The following is a 15,352-nucleotide window of genomic DNA, read 5'->3' on the forward strand; positions in this document are numbered from 1 at the left end:
CAGTTCATTTCATATGTAGCAGATGTTCAGTATATACTTAAATCCATTTCTAATTTTGAAAATCTTATTTTACCATTGTTTTGATTTTTGTTCTGCGTGTTCTTAGCTATTCTTTGCAAAATAGAAGACAGCCTCCCTTGTGAGATTTCTATGAAAGCAATATGGGAACAGGAAATCTGGAGCCTGTGGCTTACGCTAAATAGACTTAATAATAACATTATATAGAGTGACTTTTATTAGCATCAGCAAATTGGAGAAATTGCTAACAAGGTGGTGTAATTCATGAGAGATATTAAGATTTTGTCTAATATAGGTGTGAGATGTATGATGTGAGATTTTTCAGCGAATTATGATACAGTTGAAGCATGTTTATTCTAAGAAACTGTTAATGCATTTATTTACACAAATAAAATAACATTTTCATTATACATTTCTGAGTAAAGTTGCCAGATTCCATTTGTAATGTTAATTTCAAGATTGTTTTATTATAAGGAGAAAGCACATAGTAGGTATATTTTTCTTTAATTCCCAATATTCAGGCTGCCTTTTCTGGGTTTAATTAGCTGTTCATTTCCATTAAGCTAAAAAAGGCATGTGCTATTGTCATTAGATTCTTTAAAATGGATTTCTGCTATCGGCATATTTCTGACCCAGTTAAAAAAAATGCAAGGCAGAGCTGTGGGTAAAGCCATTCAACTGGAAATAATGTCATCCATGTTGAGTTCAGCAAAAACCTCTCTTTTAGTTTAAACAGAAACAGATATTTTGTCTTTTGTCTCTAATATTATGTATGAGTTTTCACACAGGACTTTCAAATTGTTTTCATTTTTCATGGCACTAGGATCAAGTTTAATGGAAAATGTGGACAAAATCTATTAGACATCATAAATTTGGTGATACATAGGGTCAGCATGTTTCAGAAATGTAAGGAGGTCAGAATCAATAATCTTCAGCAGATGCTCCATCCTGTGTTTGCCTCTTATAGTTCCTACATGGCACAAGGAGGCCACATACATTTCATGTAAGACCTATTTGACACAGAACTGGTATAATTTCCCATATCTTCCATCTGTGATGGAAGCTTTCCCTATCACTACTGTTGTGCTGAGGACAGATATCCAAAATGTGTGATGGCTGCTCTTATCAGCAACCTCTAAAGCTTTGTTGCCAACTGGGCTAGTTAAAGCATTCCCTAAACTATGTTACCTTGAATGAGGCTTAAGGCAGAAAAGGTACAAGTTACTGATGGACTTCCACTGCTTGTGTCCACGTTAGCATGTGAGAATTTGGAAATCTTTTGGTAGATTCAGCAGGCTAAGCAAAGCTGTTCCTTTCTTTCTGCTCTGGCAGTTCCATAGTTGTGCAGAGCTGCAGCTCTTCCTTTGCTGTAAATGCAGCACAGAGGAGGAGAATGTAGGGATGACCCACTGAACTCCCTGGTTTGGGGAGGCTGAGAATTGTCAGAGCCCTGATTCCAGTGTGGAATTCATTGCTGGGGAGTGCTCCAGTCTAGCCACGTTCTTGCTTCATTGTGGGAAAATGCTCATGTAAGTAATAAATTACAGCCTTTGTTCACATACTCATGTATCTAGCCCCAGACCTGTCAGTTCTGTTTTTGTTGTGTAGCTATATAGATTTCTGGGATTTGACAGCTCTACAAAGATAACTTTCTAGTCTGGATGTAAGGTTTTTATTCCCTCACTTGCCCTAGGAAGGATCAGCAATTTAGAAAGCTATAAATTATGGAAAACTGAGTCTTTCAGTATATGCAGTAAAACAACGAGTATTTACTTTATATTTCTATGTAGGCATTTTAAGCCTTCTCAGGAGCAACTTGCAGGACCTTTATGGCCTTTGCTGTGCCTCCTATTAGGCCAGTAAAGATGATGTTTTGTTTTTGCCATGGCAAAATTGCATGCATTGTTAGTAAATCCCACATGGGGGAGTAAATTCTCTAGACCATGAACCCGAAGGACTCTCTTCTTGGATTTCTCTGTTGCCTCTAATTCAGCACTCATGGTTTTTGGGGGGTTGAATACACGCTGGTTGATTACATTTTACTTGGGTTATGTTGGACTTTGAAAATTGGTGGTTTGACCTAAAATCATCTCTGAGTGTGACAAGAGCAAAGGGTGGACTAAAGTACTAGAAGTAAAGTAGTAAAAGAGGGAGTAAGGATAGAAGGGATGGAAGTGACTGATAGGAAAAAGACTAGAAAACATGAGTTCATTCATTGTACAAGAATAGGCATAGCGAAGGTGAAGCTTGGCCAGTCCAGGAGGTTTGAGGTACTTTAACTTACACTTTCTAGTTCAGGGTCTTGGGAGGAGAACTGAAGAAGAATTGTGTGGGAGACAGGAGTGAGCACCTATCTTAAAAAGAGGGAAGGAATAGATAAGAGAAGTTAATGACATGCTGGCTCTTGCAAACCTAGAAAAAGATCTGAAGAGATAGCATGCAGGAAATGATTGGTAAATTCTTGTACTGCTCCAGTTTTCTTCTTCAATTAATTGGTCACATTATACTTTACACTGGCTATTTGAGTTGGCTAAGCATTGCTGAACCTAAACATGAGATTGTCCATCATCATGGTGGCCTGTAAAGCTTATGCATATTTGTTGTTTTCCTTTAAAGCTCTTATTTGTGTAAATATTTCATTATTAGTTTCAAAATAACTTTATGTTCTTCCTAGTGCAAACTTATAAAATTATCAAAAATAAGTATCTTCATTGCTTAGACATTGAGGCAAAGAAATGCATAAAATCCAACCACATCCTAATTACAATGTTTTGTTTCAAAAGGTCAGTATCATGCGTTTGTTTTTTTTTTTATTTTAATCTTGACATAATTAGATTTCTCTTTAAAGATCATTTTCCAATGAGAGTAAAGACAAAAAAAAACCTCACTGGAATCTGCCCTTATTGCTTACATGTCATTACAACAGTACACTCTGTCAAATAAATAGCTTGGAGTTCGGGTACAATTTTTCATTTACTGTTGTGGATTTCCAATAAGTAAACCATTTCATAATAGCTTAGAAGTACACAGACTGATGAGTTTGCGATGATAGACAGAAGAGCATAGTGTGAGGTTAGAAAGAAAGGAAGGAGGAATAAGAGAAAGAATTTTCAGAGTGACAAGACTAATGTGTTAAAGGAGGTTCCTTTTCTTAATTAAATGCCTAAGGTATGACTTGTTTTGAGGCTGCTTGTAAACTGGTTCCCAAACTATTTAATTACTACTGTACCATTTATCTTGCCTGTCTCAAAATATTAATCATCAAATGGTAAAAATATTAGCTTGTAGTAGGAGGCTGATGTCAGAAGCTGAAACTCCAGCTCATTACAAATTCTGTCTCTCATCACGACCTTTTAAAGTGCATGCTAAACAAAATAAATAGATTTTTATAAGATTCTTGTCGATATTAAGAAATTAGAGAATATAGATGTAAAGTATTCTTGTCTGTATGAGACATACATAATACTTCCTTAGTGCCTAGTAATGCAGTGTTTGCTCCATAGCATCTCATTTAGGAGTTCATCTCTATGTGTAAATGCTTCTGTGAATCAATGAGAAGAAATTTACAGTTCAGCAAAACTGTCTGCTTTGATGTATCACCATGTAGCAAATGAATCTGTGGAATGTGAAGGAGTAGATATTTGTAGTGGCTTTTTAGTACCTCCTTCAGAAGGCAGTTCTGTAGGAGGGAGTTTTTTCTTGCTGCAGGAGGAAGGAGGAGATCTGGACCTTACATGTGATAGGCTTGTGTTTGTTATGAGAGGTGAGTGACTTCGTAGATGAAGTTGTTAATAACTAGCATGAACAATGCAAACTTAAGAAACTGAGAAACCAACAACCTCATTAAAGAACTGAGAAAATGCAGCGCTGTCTTCACCTTGCATAACCTGAGGTTCTGGAGAAGGACCAGGGCTGACTTTCTTCATTGTTGGCGTTCGTGTACAGATTATTGCAAGCAGACTCAAGGAATATAAAATGCTCTGATTGAATTAATTCAAGTAGATCGTGGCAAGAGAAAGATTCAGTATTTTTCATGCTGTTTCAAAAATTACGCTGTCCTGTTCTGGAGACCTGAAATCAGCAACAGTCTATCTGAAAACAATTGATTTGATGTCAAAGAGGAATTCTGCTTGGTCTGGTCACTGCTTTTGCCATGTGGATGAAAAAGAACAAACTGCGAGTGAAGTTGCAGGTTTAAAACTTTGCTTCCTCAGCTGCCTCTTCTTTTCTTTCCTAAGTATAGTGTAGTTATTTTAAGTGAAAGGGACACTTACTGGTATTCAGTGAGGTAAACTTCAAGGGATTTCTCATAGGGCATTTATATTAAATGATTAATTATCACTGTTCCCATGTTCTTGTGTTCTGCCATGTATGAAAGATTTTTAGACATGCTTTCTGAATGGAACATTTTACAGTAGTTAATAGCTTGTTCAAGGAGAAATATTTGCATTAATCTTTCAATTAATCTTCTATATTTTACATAATATAAAATAATTCAGTACTTGTTCCAGGCATTATAAGATATGTTTTCAAATACACTTATTTAAAGCAGTAAGAATTCTGAGCTTTTGGATCAAACTGTGTTGTGTTTCTTTGTTTCTTGTGCTTTTACAAAACAATTTCTTACTGTTGTTGCGCATTCCAAGTTATGTTTTTTATTTTAAAAATCTGTAATTTTCATTCTGTGAAATGGCTTTTTTACTTTAAAATATGTTTTACTGCATCCCTATACAGATGCCATTTTTTGAGTTTGGATATATTTTTAACAGGACTTAGCAAAATAAAACGTCTTTATTTTTGGACAGTGTTATGCTGAAAATTGCTACTGGAAATAGAATGAGTTATCAATGTTGTTAAACTGATGATGAAAGCAGGAAGAAGAGAAGCATCAGACTCTGCAAAAATCTTCCCAATGCAAGTTGTGTATTTTTGAAACGGAGCATATACGTATTGAGAAAATACTGTCAATTCACCCCTCCCTTTTTAAAATCAGTGATCCAAAACCTTCAAGCCATTCTGAGCCCTTTTAAGAATTACCTAAGAAATCTAGCAAATGCAGATGTGGAAGTTTAGGGTCTTCTGATAGAAGGTCATGCCAAAGGAAATCAGCAGAGCATGAATATGATCCAGGATGAGCATCTCAGTTTTGTATGTTATTTTTCTTGTCTCAAGTTAGCACAATTTGGTTTGTGGATGACACCTGGAAAGGTTTCCTTACTTTCTTACCCAATTAGTGCCTCTTAGTCTGTAATTATTAATAAATGTCTCATGGCCACAGATGTGTCCAAGTTCTTTGGCCTTAAAAAATACTGGGAAAGACTCACCCATCTGTCATAAGTCATGCTAATAAAAAGTACACGCTACTATGTTAAATCTTTCCTTTTGTTCTCCCTCCCTTCCTTTCCCCCCCCCTTTTTTTTTAATTACTGTGTTCACTAACCGAATGTTGAAACAGAAAATTACTGGTTTGGGTGGATTTTATCTTTTGTTCTGGTTTCACAATTTTATATAGCTGTAACTAAATACATATTTTTAAATTACTTCGCTACTATGAGTAATTTTCATTATTGTTGACTATTTTGACTATTAAGAGAAGTTTGAGTTGTAGCATCCAATAAGGATTATAATTCTGCTCCACAATTTATTCAGTAGGAAAAGTTCAGAGGGACAGTAACTTTTTAGAAATATTTTTGACCGACATGTCTATATTATGCATCTAAGATGCAGCAGCTTGAAGAGTTCCTGTTCAAAATCTGGCTCATTTTAGTGACTGACCTTGAAGTGCATATCTTTACTTGAATAATTGTATGAAGAAACAGGAATTACTAATTGGGTTTCAGGTAGAAAAAAAAGAAGAGAAAAAGGAGAAATCGGTCATTTTAAAACAAATAGTATTTTCCTTTCTGACTGAAGGGTTATTCTGAACTTCTTACTTTCTGGCATAGTTTTTCAAAGGCTGGTATTTGCTTTCTGTGCAAATGCTATAGTTGTGGTTAAACCATGGAATTTTAAGATTGTGGGTTTTGGTTTTCTGAGTAGCAAAGCAGGTATTTGGCAAGTGTCAGCCTCTGGAATTTGTCTTGCTACACTGCGCTCTCTTGTGATTGTATAGTAAAAACTGGTTGAAGTGAAGTAATTTAATGTACAGATTTAAATTCTGTTCATTGGCAGAACTATGAATATACCAAAACAATGCATTTATTTTCAAAACCACATATTTGGTCTCACACATTGTCACAGCATTATATAAATTTTAAATAATTTTCAGTAATTGCCTTTCTACCCCAATTTTGTAAATATTTTGTTAGTTTTGATATGCAAAAGGAGTGATAGAGCCCAAATAATATCTCGTTTTCTCATTTAGAGTTCACTCAGTAATAGCCACTTGCTTATCCGAAGGGGATCACTTTGCTTCACTTTGTACAGACTTTTTTCACTCAGATTGTTACCTTAAATGCTTCAATCTGCCAGGAAATTTCACCATCTTCAGATGTGAGATTGGTGATGGAGATAGCTTTTACCTAAGCCTTTGTCTAAAGGTTCTCATGAGGTCTTGTGGTGAGCTTAAGTAAATAATGCTAGCCACATGTTAAAGCTGCCAAGGTAGCTACACTGAAAATAAAGGAAAGAAGATTCTGATTCCAATACTGCTTAAAATACCTGCTTGCATGTGTGTTACCACATGTGCCATACCAGCGCTGTGTACCAATTCTGCAGAACATCTCAACAGAACAGTGTTAAACATAAGGGCTTTTTTTCCTCATTTGCTTTGTCTCATAATGTTTTCTTCTTTTATCTGCTTTTCCAGTTTCTGCTTTTTCTGTCTTTGGCATGTGCATGGTCTGTGTCCTTTATTTCTGCTCTAAGATTCCTTACTCTTTCATAGGGATCCATCATTGTTCTTTCTCTGAGGACTGCAAAGGAGGCTTTAGCCATCAGGCTCTGAGGAGTGGGGATTTAGCTTCTATCATCAGAACACTTAATATACATCAGCACATTAATGTAACATTTTGTATTCTGCAGATTGGGAATCCACGTGTTGAGCTCACTCTTTCTGAACTTCAAGATATGGCTGCCCGACAACAGCAGCAGATTGAAAATCAACAGCAAATGCTGGTTGCTAAGGTAATAATTGTATAGAGACCATAATAAATAGAAACTTCCTTCACCATGTGCAAGTGTGATTTTCATGGATTTTTAAAAAAACATTAATTCATTCTAGATAAGCTAAGGAAGGCTTGAATCCACTGTTTTGCCAAGTTAATCATGCGATATACAGCATTTCGGTGTAAATGACACTATACCAACCTATGTCAGGCCAAGTTATGTGTCTTTAGAAAAAAATGTTAATAGCTTTTATTTGTCTCTTTTGTGAAGCCCACTTTCATGATCTCTTATAGATGAGGCTTGACTTTATGCTCATCTTTAGTAGCTCATTCACTCCCCTAGAGTAATAGTGCTGTGAGATTGTGTCCACTTCATATATATTCATGTATTACATTTCCAAAGTCTCTGTGTTACAAGAATCAAAGTATGTTTTCAGAGTGAGGAGTGGGTTTAATATTTGTGACATTGTTGTGTTATAATATACAATATGCATTGGATGCTTGGAGTACCTAGGAATCAACCTATCAATTTTGTAGCTCTTTCTTGATGGAAATAATGTGGAAAAGGAAACATTTTCCTTGTGTGCCCAGCAGATGGACTGTTATTTAGAACTGGAACTTGATCTTAGGGTAGGTCAACTTGTTAAAAATGGTGTGTTGGACCTACTTTCTGGTCTCTAGGAAGCCAGGTAACATCATTGGAAGTTTGTTTTGCAGCGGCAGGAGATGAGTTAATAGTGTCAGCAAACAAATGCCAGAGGAAGCTTCATGTGCGTTTGAATGAGTGTTCAGGCGAGAGTTGTATTTGCACATACATGTAAATTTGGTCTAAAAAATCTCAAATCTCTGCTCTAAAACAGATTTAACAATGCAGAGCACTTTTCTAGAGGGACTGATAAATCTTTTAACCTTTTAACTACGCTTTTAATGGCAACCTTTTCTGATTTCTGGAAATATAAGACACCACTGATCATAGTGATGTGTTTTTCCAAGATAATTTTATCTTTTTATCATTTTATCAGGAACAACGTTTGCGTTATCTGAAGCAGCAAGAACGTCGTCAGCAGCAGTCTGTTTCTGAGAGTGAAAAGCTCCAGAAACTTAAAGAACGTGTTGAAACCCAGGAGACAAAGCTGAAAAAGATCCGTGCCATGAGAGGACAAGTGGACTACAGCAAGATAATGAATGGCAATCTGTGTATGCAGAATTTTTAAGGAATATACTTAGTTTAATTTACTATTTTCTGCATGACTAGCAAATAATGCTATATTGCTTGTCATTATAGCATTGAAACGGGATTTCAGATAGAATGTTATTTTTGTCTTAGAGGGTGAGGATGTCTATTCTCTTAATATTAGGAAATACTATGACTGTTAGCAAATTCCCAACACATAAATATTTTATATGAGTATGTATGTACTAGGTTTAAAACTGGAGCGTTGTATTTATCAGTACCTGTAGAATTAAGAAATTAACAACTTCTGCTTCATTGTTTTTTGGTTTCTTGTATCTTGTTATTTTAGCAACTGAAATTGAGCATATAAGTGCCATGTTCCAGGAAAAGCAGCAGGAGCTACAGGCTGCAGTGTTAAAAGTGGATCAGCTTACTCAGCAACTGGAGGATTTAAGGAAAGGGAAACTCAATGGATTTCAGTCTTACAATGGACAAATGACGGGACCTGCAGCAGTAGAATTGAAAAAGTTGTATCAAGAGCTGCAAGTAAGTAACAGAGAGATGTTATTTGGATGTCAGCTGTAGATTTTAAAAATAGTAGTATTACTATGCTTATGTATAGCCATTTGGTTCTGCAACATCTCATAAAATGGGTGTATTGGAAAGTTGTCAATGTGTGAGGTTGTAGTTAGCATATAACTCTCTTCAAAACAGAATCTCGTTAGCTTTAAAATCTATTTTTGCTGTTGCTCATACACATTATGATAGTGTATGAAAGTGCAGAAGTGTTCTGAAGGGCATTTCTCAGCCCCTAATACTAAAATACTGAATGTTGACGTAATCTACTATTTCTTTTAATCTCTCAATAAATTAAAAAAAAAGGCATTTTTCTATTTTTCAAAAGAATTGGATGTAGTAAGCTCACTTAGATGGCATCTTAACTTGGAGACATGACTGGGCAGTGAATAAAAGTAAATTTAAACTTTATTGGGAAAATATAGCTATTATTTATTATCTGGTGTAAATAAAGAAAATACCTAAGATTTAAATAACACAGTTTAACAGAATCATCAAAAATAAAAGCTGCACTATATTTACTGCACGATATAGTGCTCTGTAGCTGAAGTATATTCACACAGAATCACAGCATTCCCTATATCACTACTGTGTATCTCCCTCCAAGAAGACTGTTAAATCTGAAGTGCAGTTCTCGTGTGAGTAATACAATACTCAACTTACATTGAAATTTTGTCCAGTTTTTATGTTTAAAAGTTATGGAATACTTAACTACTTGCCAATGTGTCAGGATTTGAGGGCTTTTTTTTATTTACTCATGTACTTTACTGTGATCAAGGCAACAACTCAAATATATTTAACATACCAAAATCGGTCTCAACCACTTCTTATATGAGGAAGTACAACATAAAATTAATCCATCATGTGTTTTCATTAAGTAGGAATGTTTCCTTTTTTCTCCTCTTTTTCCCCTTTTCCCATTTATATGAGGCGTATATGCCTTGTGAGTATTTTGAAGTGTTAAGATGCTCAATAGATTAAGATTTCTTTTGTGCTTCACAGCGATGCCATACACATTTGTCAAGACTTAAATTTGCCTCATGTGTTTTTTGCATGTAACATTACCATGAATATTGAAACACTGTGAGACAATACTGTCAGAGTTATTGAATGTATAAAAAAATGCCAATGGGAAAGCAAGAGAAATAATTACAAACAGTGTCATTGTTGATTAAAGACACAAAGGTAATCCATCCCCTAATCTGCCAGAAACCTACTGTGAAGGTTTCAGTTTATTCCTAGTGTAGAGAGGAAAATCTGTGCCCAGTCCCTGCACTAGCAGTTCAGTTAACCTGACATCAAGAAGTTTCATGTGGAACTGGAAATAGAATCAGTAACATAATTTCTGTTACAAATTTTGTATCACTGAGTTTTCATGATAATCAGTCTCAGTTAAACATAACTTTTAATAAACATTTTCTGATTTAATTTTTCACAGTTCAGTTCTGAAATGGCTCTGTGCCTTTTTCTTCAATCCATTTGCTATAAATGGGATGCAGCCTACATGTATTTAATAGGTATCCACTAATTTATTAGGACGTTCTTTTGCTGTTTTCTTTTAGGAGTTGTTCATGGTTGCAAATGCTAATTTGACAGGCCGTGTGGAAGCGTAACATTAGCGATTTCAGAACAAGTTGCCAAACCAAGTTGCTTTGGGTTTTTTAACACTATATTAAAAACCAACTTGACAACAGACAGAATGAAGTAACAGAATGAAAGAACTGCCCTAACAAGTGCTTTTATCTTTCTTTCTTCCTTTCTTTCTTTTTTTTTTTCCTTTTTTAAGATACGTAACAGGCTTAACCAGGAGCAGAACTCCAAGCTCCAGCAGCAAAAAGAACTCTTAAACAAACGCAATATGGAGGTGGCTATGATGGACAAGCGAATCAATGAGCTGCGCGAACGACTATACAAGAAAAAAGTTGAGGCACGTCAAAAAGAAAACATTCCTGTAAGATAAACTGTTAAAAGGGACACACTTTAGTTTATCAAGAGCCTATAAAAAAATACACTTTTTTCCCAGCTGCATAACACAATTACATCAAAGAACCTGTTTTAAAAGTAACAGGCTTCTTAAAAGTATTATAAGGTTTTCCATATTAGAAAACTGATAGACTGAGTGTGTTTTCTTTTTCTTTATAGCACAGACCATAGTATATTAAAAATTATGGTAGTTTATGTTTCTAGGAAGGAAAGTGTAATTATGGGCTGTTTTTCAAAGCATGGAAGCATAACAGTTTGGGTTTTATAACATACTGATCTTCCAGTATGGAAAATTGAAAATATGCAAGTGGTCTGAAAGAGTTAGGATTGATAGCTGCCTGGAACTTTGATAAGAAATCAGTTGCACTGTAGACCATTTATCTAAAGATCGGAGAGATCAATTCTGGATTTCCATACATATTCCTAGCTGGAGGTATTGCTCTAAAAAAAACCCAAACAAACCACACATACATACTTGAACACTTAAGAACTCATTTTAGTCCATTTGCCTAAGAAAGGCCCAGTGAAAGAGACCTTACACAGACAGAGATTTCTACAAGAAATGTATTTGCTGTGGCTGAGAAATCAAATTTTTGAGGTGTTGATTTTAACGAATGAAACTTGTACCTTATGCTTTTTTTGTGGAAGCACGGAGTATGGTAACTTAATTATTAAGGTGTCTTAGCTATAGCATATGGTTCTAGGTAATTAAATTTAGACCTCCTGTTCATGCACAAATGCCTAGGGTAAATGGAAGTTCACATTTCAATTTGTCTGGTTTTTTTTTAGTTAAATCGTATTAATGGCACTTCCTCGCCCCAGTCATCCCTGAGTGCTTCAGGAAGGGTGGCAGCAGTAGGACCTTACATCCAAGTTCCAAGTGCTGGCACTTACGCTGTACCAGTAGATCCAGTTAAACCACAGTCTCTCACAATTGCTTCTAGCTCAACACATGGAAGATCAAAATCTGGTAAGTACTTCAGTGTGGTGCTTATTAATACATATGGTTTGGAAAAGAGTAATAAAGAAAAAGAGTAATCTTGGGAGCACCAGTGTTGGCATAATCACTGTACTCGAGGTATTTCTGATGTCTTGATACTGTTCTGTGAATTAGACATTAGTCATTTGATATGAGGTGGTTTTGCTTCTTTCCATTAATTTTTCTTAGGAGACTTGAGTGTTTTCTTAGAAATTTTACTAGATGGCACACAGCTAAAAGGAGTACATGTTCCTTCACAGATTCTTTGTTTTGTCTTTAATAGCTTTTCAGTTAGTATGTTTGAATATAATAATTAATGAATAATCAACTTTGTGGTAAACTATATTATAAACAACTATTTACAGTAGGTTGCTTTTTGTCAAGTAAAACAAAACTAGTAAACAAGAAAAATAATAATACTTCCCAGGACATTACATAGGAAAAGAAGTGGGGGGGAAGCTTGCAGCATGCTTCCAGATGGGGAGGAAGAAGGAGAGGGAAGACAGTCTGGACTTACGGAAAAGTTGTAAGCCTAAGGAATGACTCTAATTGTGAAGTGACAGATTTGTTTTCAGATGTGGATTCCTCTTTCACATATGGGAAAGGACAGTTCATAACTTTTAAGTTCACCAACCAAAAATAAGTCACTGTGTTTATTACACTGAAGGTATTTGAATATTCTATAAGATAGATTTATGTAAGGAGGAGCTTATATGCCCCATGTAGAAAAGCAATTAGGATTTTTTTTTCAACTGTCATGCTTTTATTTCTCATTATCTGAGTGTTCCTGTCCTAATTTCTCCATTGTCATTGTTATAATTTTTCCACCACTTTTTTTCTTTCTTTTTCTGTGTAACTGGATCTGCCTTGGTGTGTCCGGTAGAGACAGACTGTGGGTGTGTGAAAAAATCTCCAGACACGTGGAAGGTTTCTGATTTAGACATAATAGTGGATCCTATTCTGTCACCTCCCACTTCTCTTCAGTCCGCTGTTCACAATGTCATCCGCCTGGCACCTACTCTGTTTGACACCCAGCACTGTGAGTCCGTAGAAGATCTCTGGCTTAGCTAAGAACGCAGGTTTTAATATGGTCATCTGAACTCTTGCATAGAGATGCATATTAAACAGCATCTTTAGAACTTGTGTTGCGGTCTGGCATGCAGAAAATTATGTTGAAATATAAAATTAAGAAGTTGCTTTTCATCTTTGAAGGAAACAGATTTGCAGCAAATTCATCCCTGGAGTACTGAAGTAGTGTAATAGGGATGAGTTTTCTTCATTTAAAAACCTTGGCATTTTCTAATTGTAACTAGAAAATTTTGTGGTAATCACCAAAGCATGTATTAGTAGATCTCATTTAAGATAGATGTATTACATACAGGTTTAGCTTGAGTTACTTGGTGCGGAAACTTTGATTTCCCATGTTGCACTGGTCCCAGAGTTGGGATAAAAGCTCACTCTGTCCTCAGCAAGAATCTCGCTTACTTTCATTGGACAAAAAAGTTATACCTGGTTTGCTTTACTAAGTATCCTGAATCCCAACCGACAAAAATGTTTAGGTGAAGTCAGAGAAAATACGCAAAACCTTTTGAGTCTACATGTTACTGTCTTATTTGTGTAATTGCAAAATGGAGTGATGAGAGTTGAAATAGTCTGGGTGTTAGGTAGTCATACAAGCAGCAGACAAGAGGGTACATTTTTGGGGAGAAAAGAAGCCAGTTGGCTGAAATGGGTGTGGGGTGACTGAGAGCAGGAGCTAGTGAGGGCTTGTCAGGAGGGCGTTGCAATCAGATGGGCAAGAGTGTCTGGGACCAGCTCAGCCTCACCAAAGATAGCAGGAGGCAGCTGCTGTTTGGTTGCCTCGTCTTAGCACCTCCCAGGCAGCCTCTGGTGCTTTACACTGCAGTTGCAGATTGCAACAGAAGCTTAAGTGCACGAGATTCAGCTTGGCTTGTGGGAGTACGTGAGACGTGCGCTCATAAAACATGCATGGTGGTTGGCAAGTCTGCCAGCTTGTAATAGGAAGGACATGAAAGTGGGAACTGTTACATCTGATGTTTATGTAAGTAGAATGAAACGAAGAGATGAGAGGAGAATCTGAGTTTACTTCTAGTCTGTTACCTCAGAATTTGTGGGTGAACATGCTAGTATTTGGAATTCCGAGGATTACAAAAAGTTTTTGTATAACTAACAGAAGAGTGTGGGCTTGTGTTTGCAGGTAAGAGAATTAAAGTCTTTGCTACTTATGCTGTTGTTACTGTAAGTGCTTTCTTAATAGCTAAACTTACAGCTAAATATGGTTTTGTGTTTAGCGTGAATCAGTTATAACACCTTTTATTGATCTTCAGAAGCTTTACTGAATCATAACCTTTCTGGAGTTATGGAACATCCTGTGCATATTGTACGCTAAATGTTAACTCAATGCATACTGGAAAATTTGCTCTTATTTAGGGTCACAGTGTCTAGCAGTCATCTTCCTTGGTCTTGCTTTTGATAACCACATGACTAAAGCCAATATCAAACAAAAACCATAACATGTCCAGTTCTTGGATGTTGCCAGTACTAAAGCTGGGCCTCATTACTTCCTGGCAGTTTGCAAGGGTGAATAGTGATTTCTGGACTGTATTCTCAATGTAAAAATATGCAAGTGTTTTAATGACCAACCACAAAAATAATCTTGTTCCAAAGTAATTCTCCCTCAGAATTCAAACACAGTTGATCTGAATTTGAAGTTTAATACAGTATAGTTCGTGTAATAGTAAAGGATGGTCTACACATATAATTAAAAAATAATTACTATGGTAGCTTAAATGCAACAGGTACTGCATTTTTGCGCACTTTAAAGTGAAATTATTTTAACTAGCCTGTAAATAGGTTTATGAGCCAATAGAGTGATTTCACACACAGTGAAAACATTGGTTGGTAATTATCAAGAAATCTTCAGGTGGTCATTTCATGAACAGGAAGTAGAGTGGGAATGTTAAATTCACTCTAATGAGAATATTTCTATGCAGCTTATTTTTAGATTATCTGCTATACTAGACAGAGGGTGGCGAAGGATTCTGGAAATAGCCTTTCTGATTCTGTTTTCTAGGCACTTAAAACTGAAATTAAATGGGAAGTTACCATCAAATACTGCATTCTTACTCAATGGTTTCTTACTATGGGGTTCAGAAATCTCAGTAAAGCTCCACACATGTGCAAACCACTACCATTTTTATTGTTGTCTTCTAGCATGGCTAGGTGTTACATGTCATCTTTACTGATCCTAAGTGCTCCACTAAGATAATTCTAGGCAATAGGAAGGAGAAATGATACCTGGTTTCCTTGGATTAAGAGAAACTTGAAATTTAATGTTTTCAAGGCAAATGAAAGCCTTAGGGTCTAAACAGGGATCTGTTTAGTTAGTATAAACCAGATCTAATTATCAGGCTATTTAAACACTCTTGCTTAATACAGAAAAGAAACTAAATAGTCTCACATAGTTAATAAAGTAACACATCAATGCACCTAGGA

General features: G+C 35.9%; 1 protein-coding gene across 8 annotated transcripts in view; it reads left to right on the forward strand.

Moving 5' to 3' along the window:
* Positions 1-15,352, forward strand: part of PPP1R13B (protein phosphatase 1 regulatory subunit 13B) — a 70,629-nt gene that overhangs the window by 44,971 nt on the left and 10,306 nt on the right. For 3 of the 8 annotated variants that reach the window (XM_031049464.2, XM_031049471.2, XM_031049469.2), the window contains 6 exons: positions 7,042-7,143; positions 8,147-8,321; positions 8,648-8,844; positions 10,661-10,825; positions 11,647-11,827; positions 12,720-12,875. In XM_031049464.2, coding sequence (XP_030905324.1) covers positions 7,042-7,143; positions 8,147-8,321; positions 8,648-8,844; positions 10,661-10,825; positions 11,647-11,827; positions 12,720-12,875 — 976 coding nt within the window. Of the gene's footprint in view, positions 1-3,707; positions 3,782-3,820; positions 4,211-7,041; positions 7,144-8,146; positions 8,322-8,647; positions 8,845-10,660; positions 10,826-11,646; positions 11,828-12,719; positions 12,876-15,352 lie in introns of those variants that run through there. The other 5 variants (XM_031049470.2, XM_031049468.2, XM_031049465.2 and 2 more) reach the window with 5 other exon arrangements.

The sequence above is a fragment of the Melopsittacus undulatus genome, chromosome 4 (genome assembly GCF_012275295.1).
Source record: "Melopsittacus undulatus isolate bMelUnd1 chromosome 4, bMelUnd1.mat.Z, whole genome shotgun sequence".
NCBI classification, from domain to species: domain Eukaryota; kingdom Metazoa; phylum Chordata; class Aves; order Psittaciformes; family Psittaculidae; genus Melopsittacus; species Melopsittacus undulatus.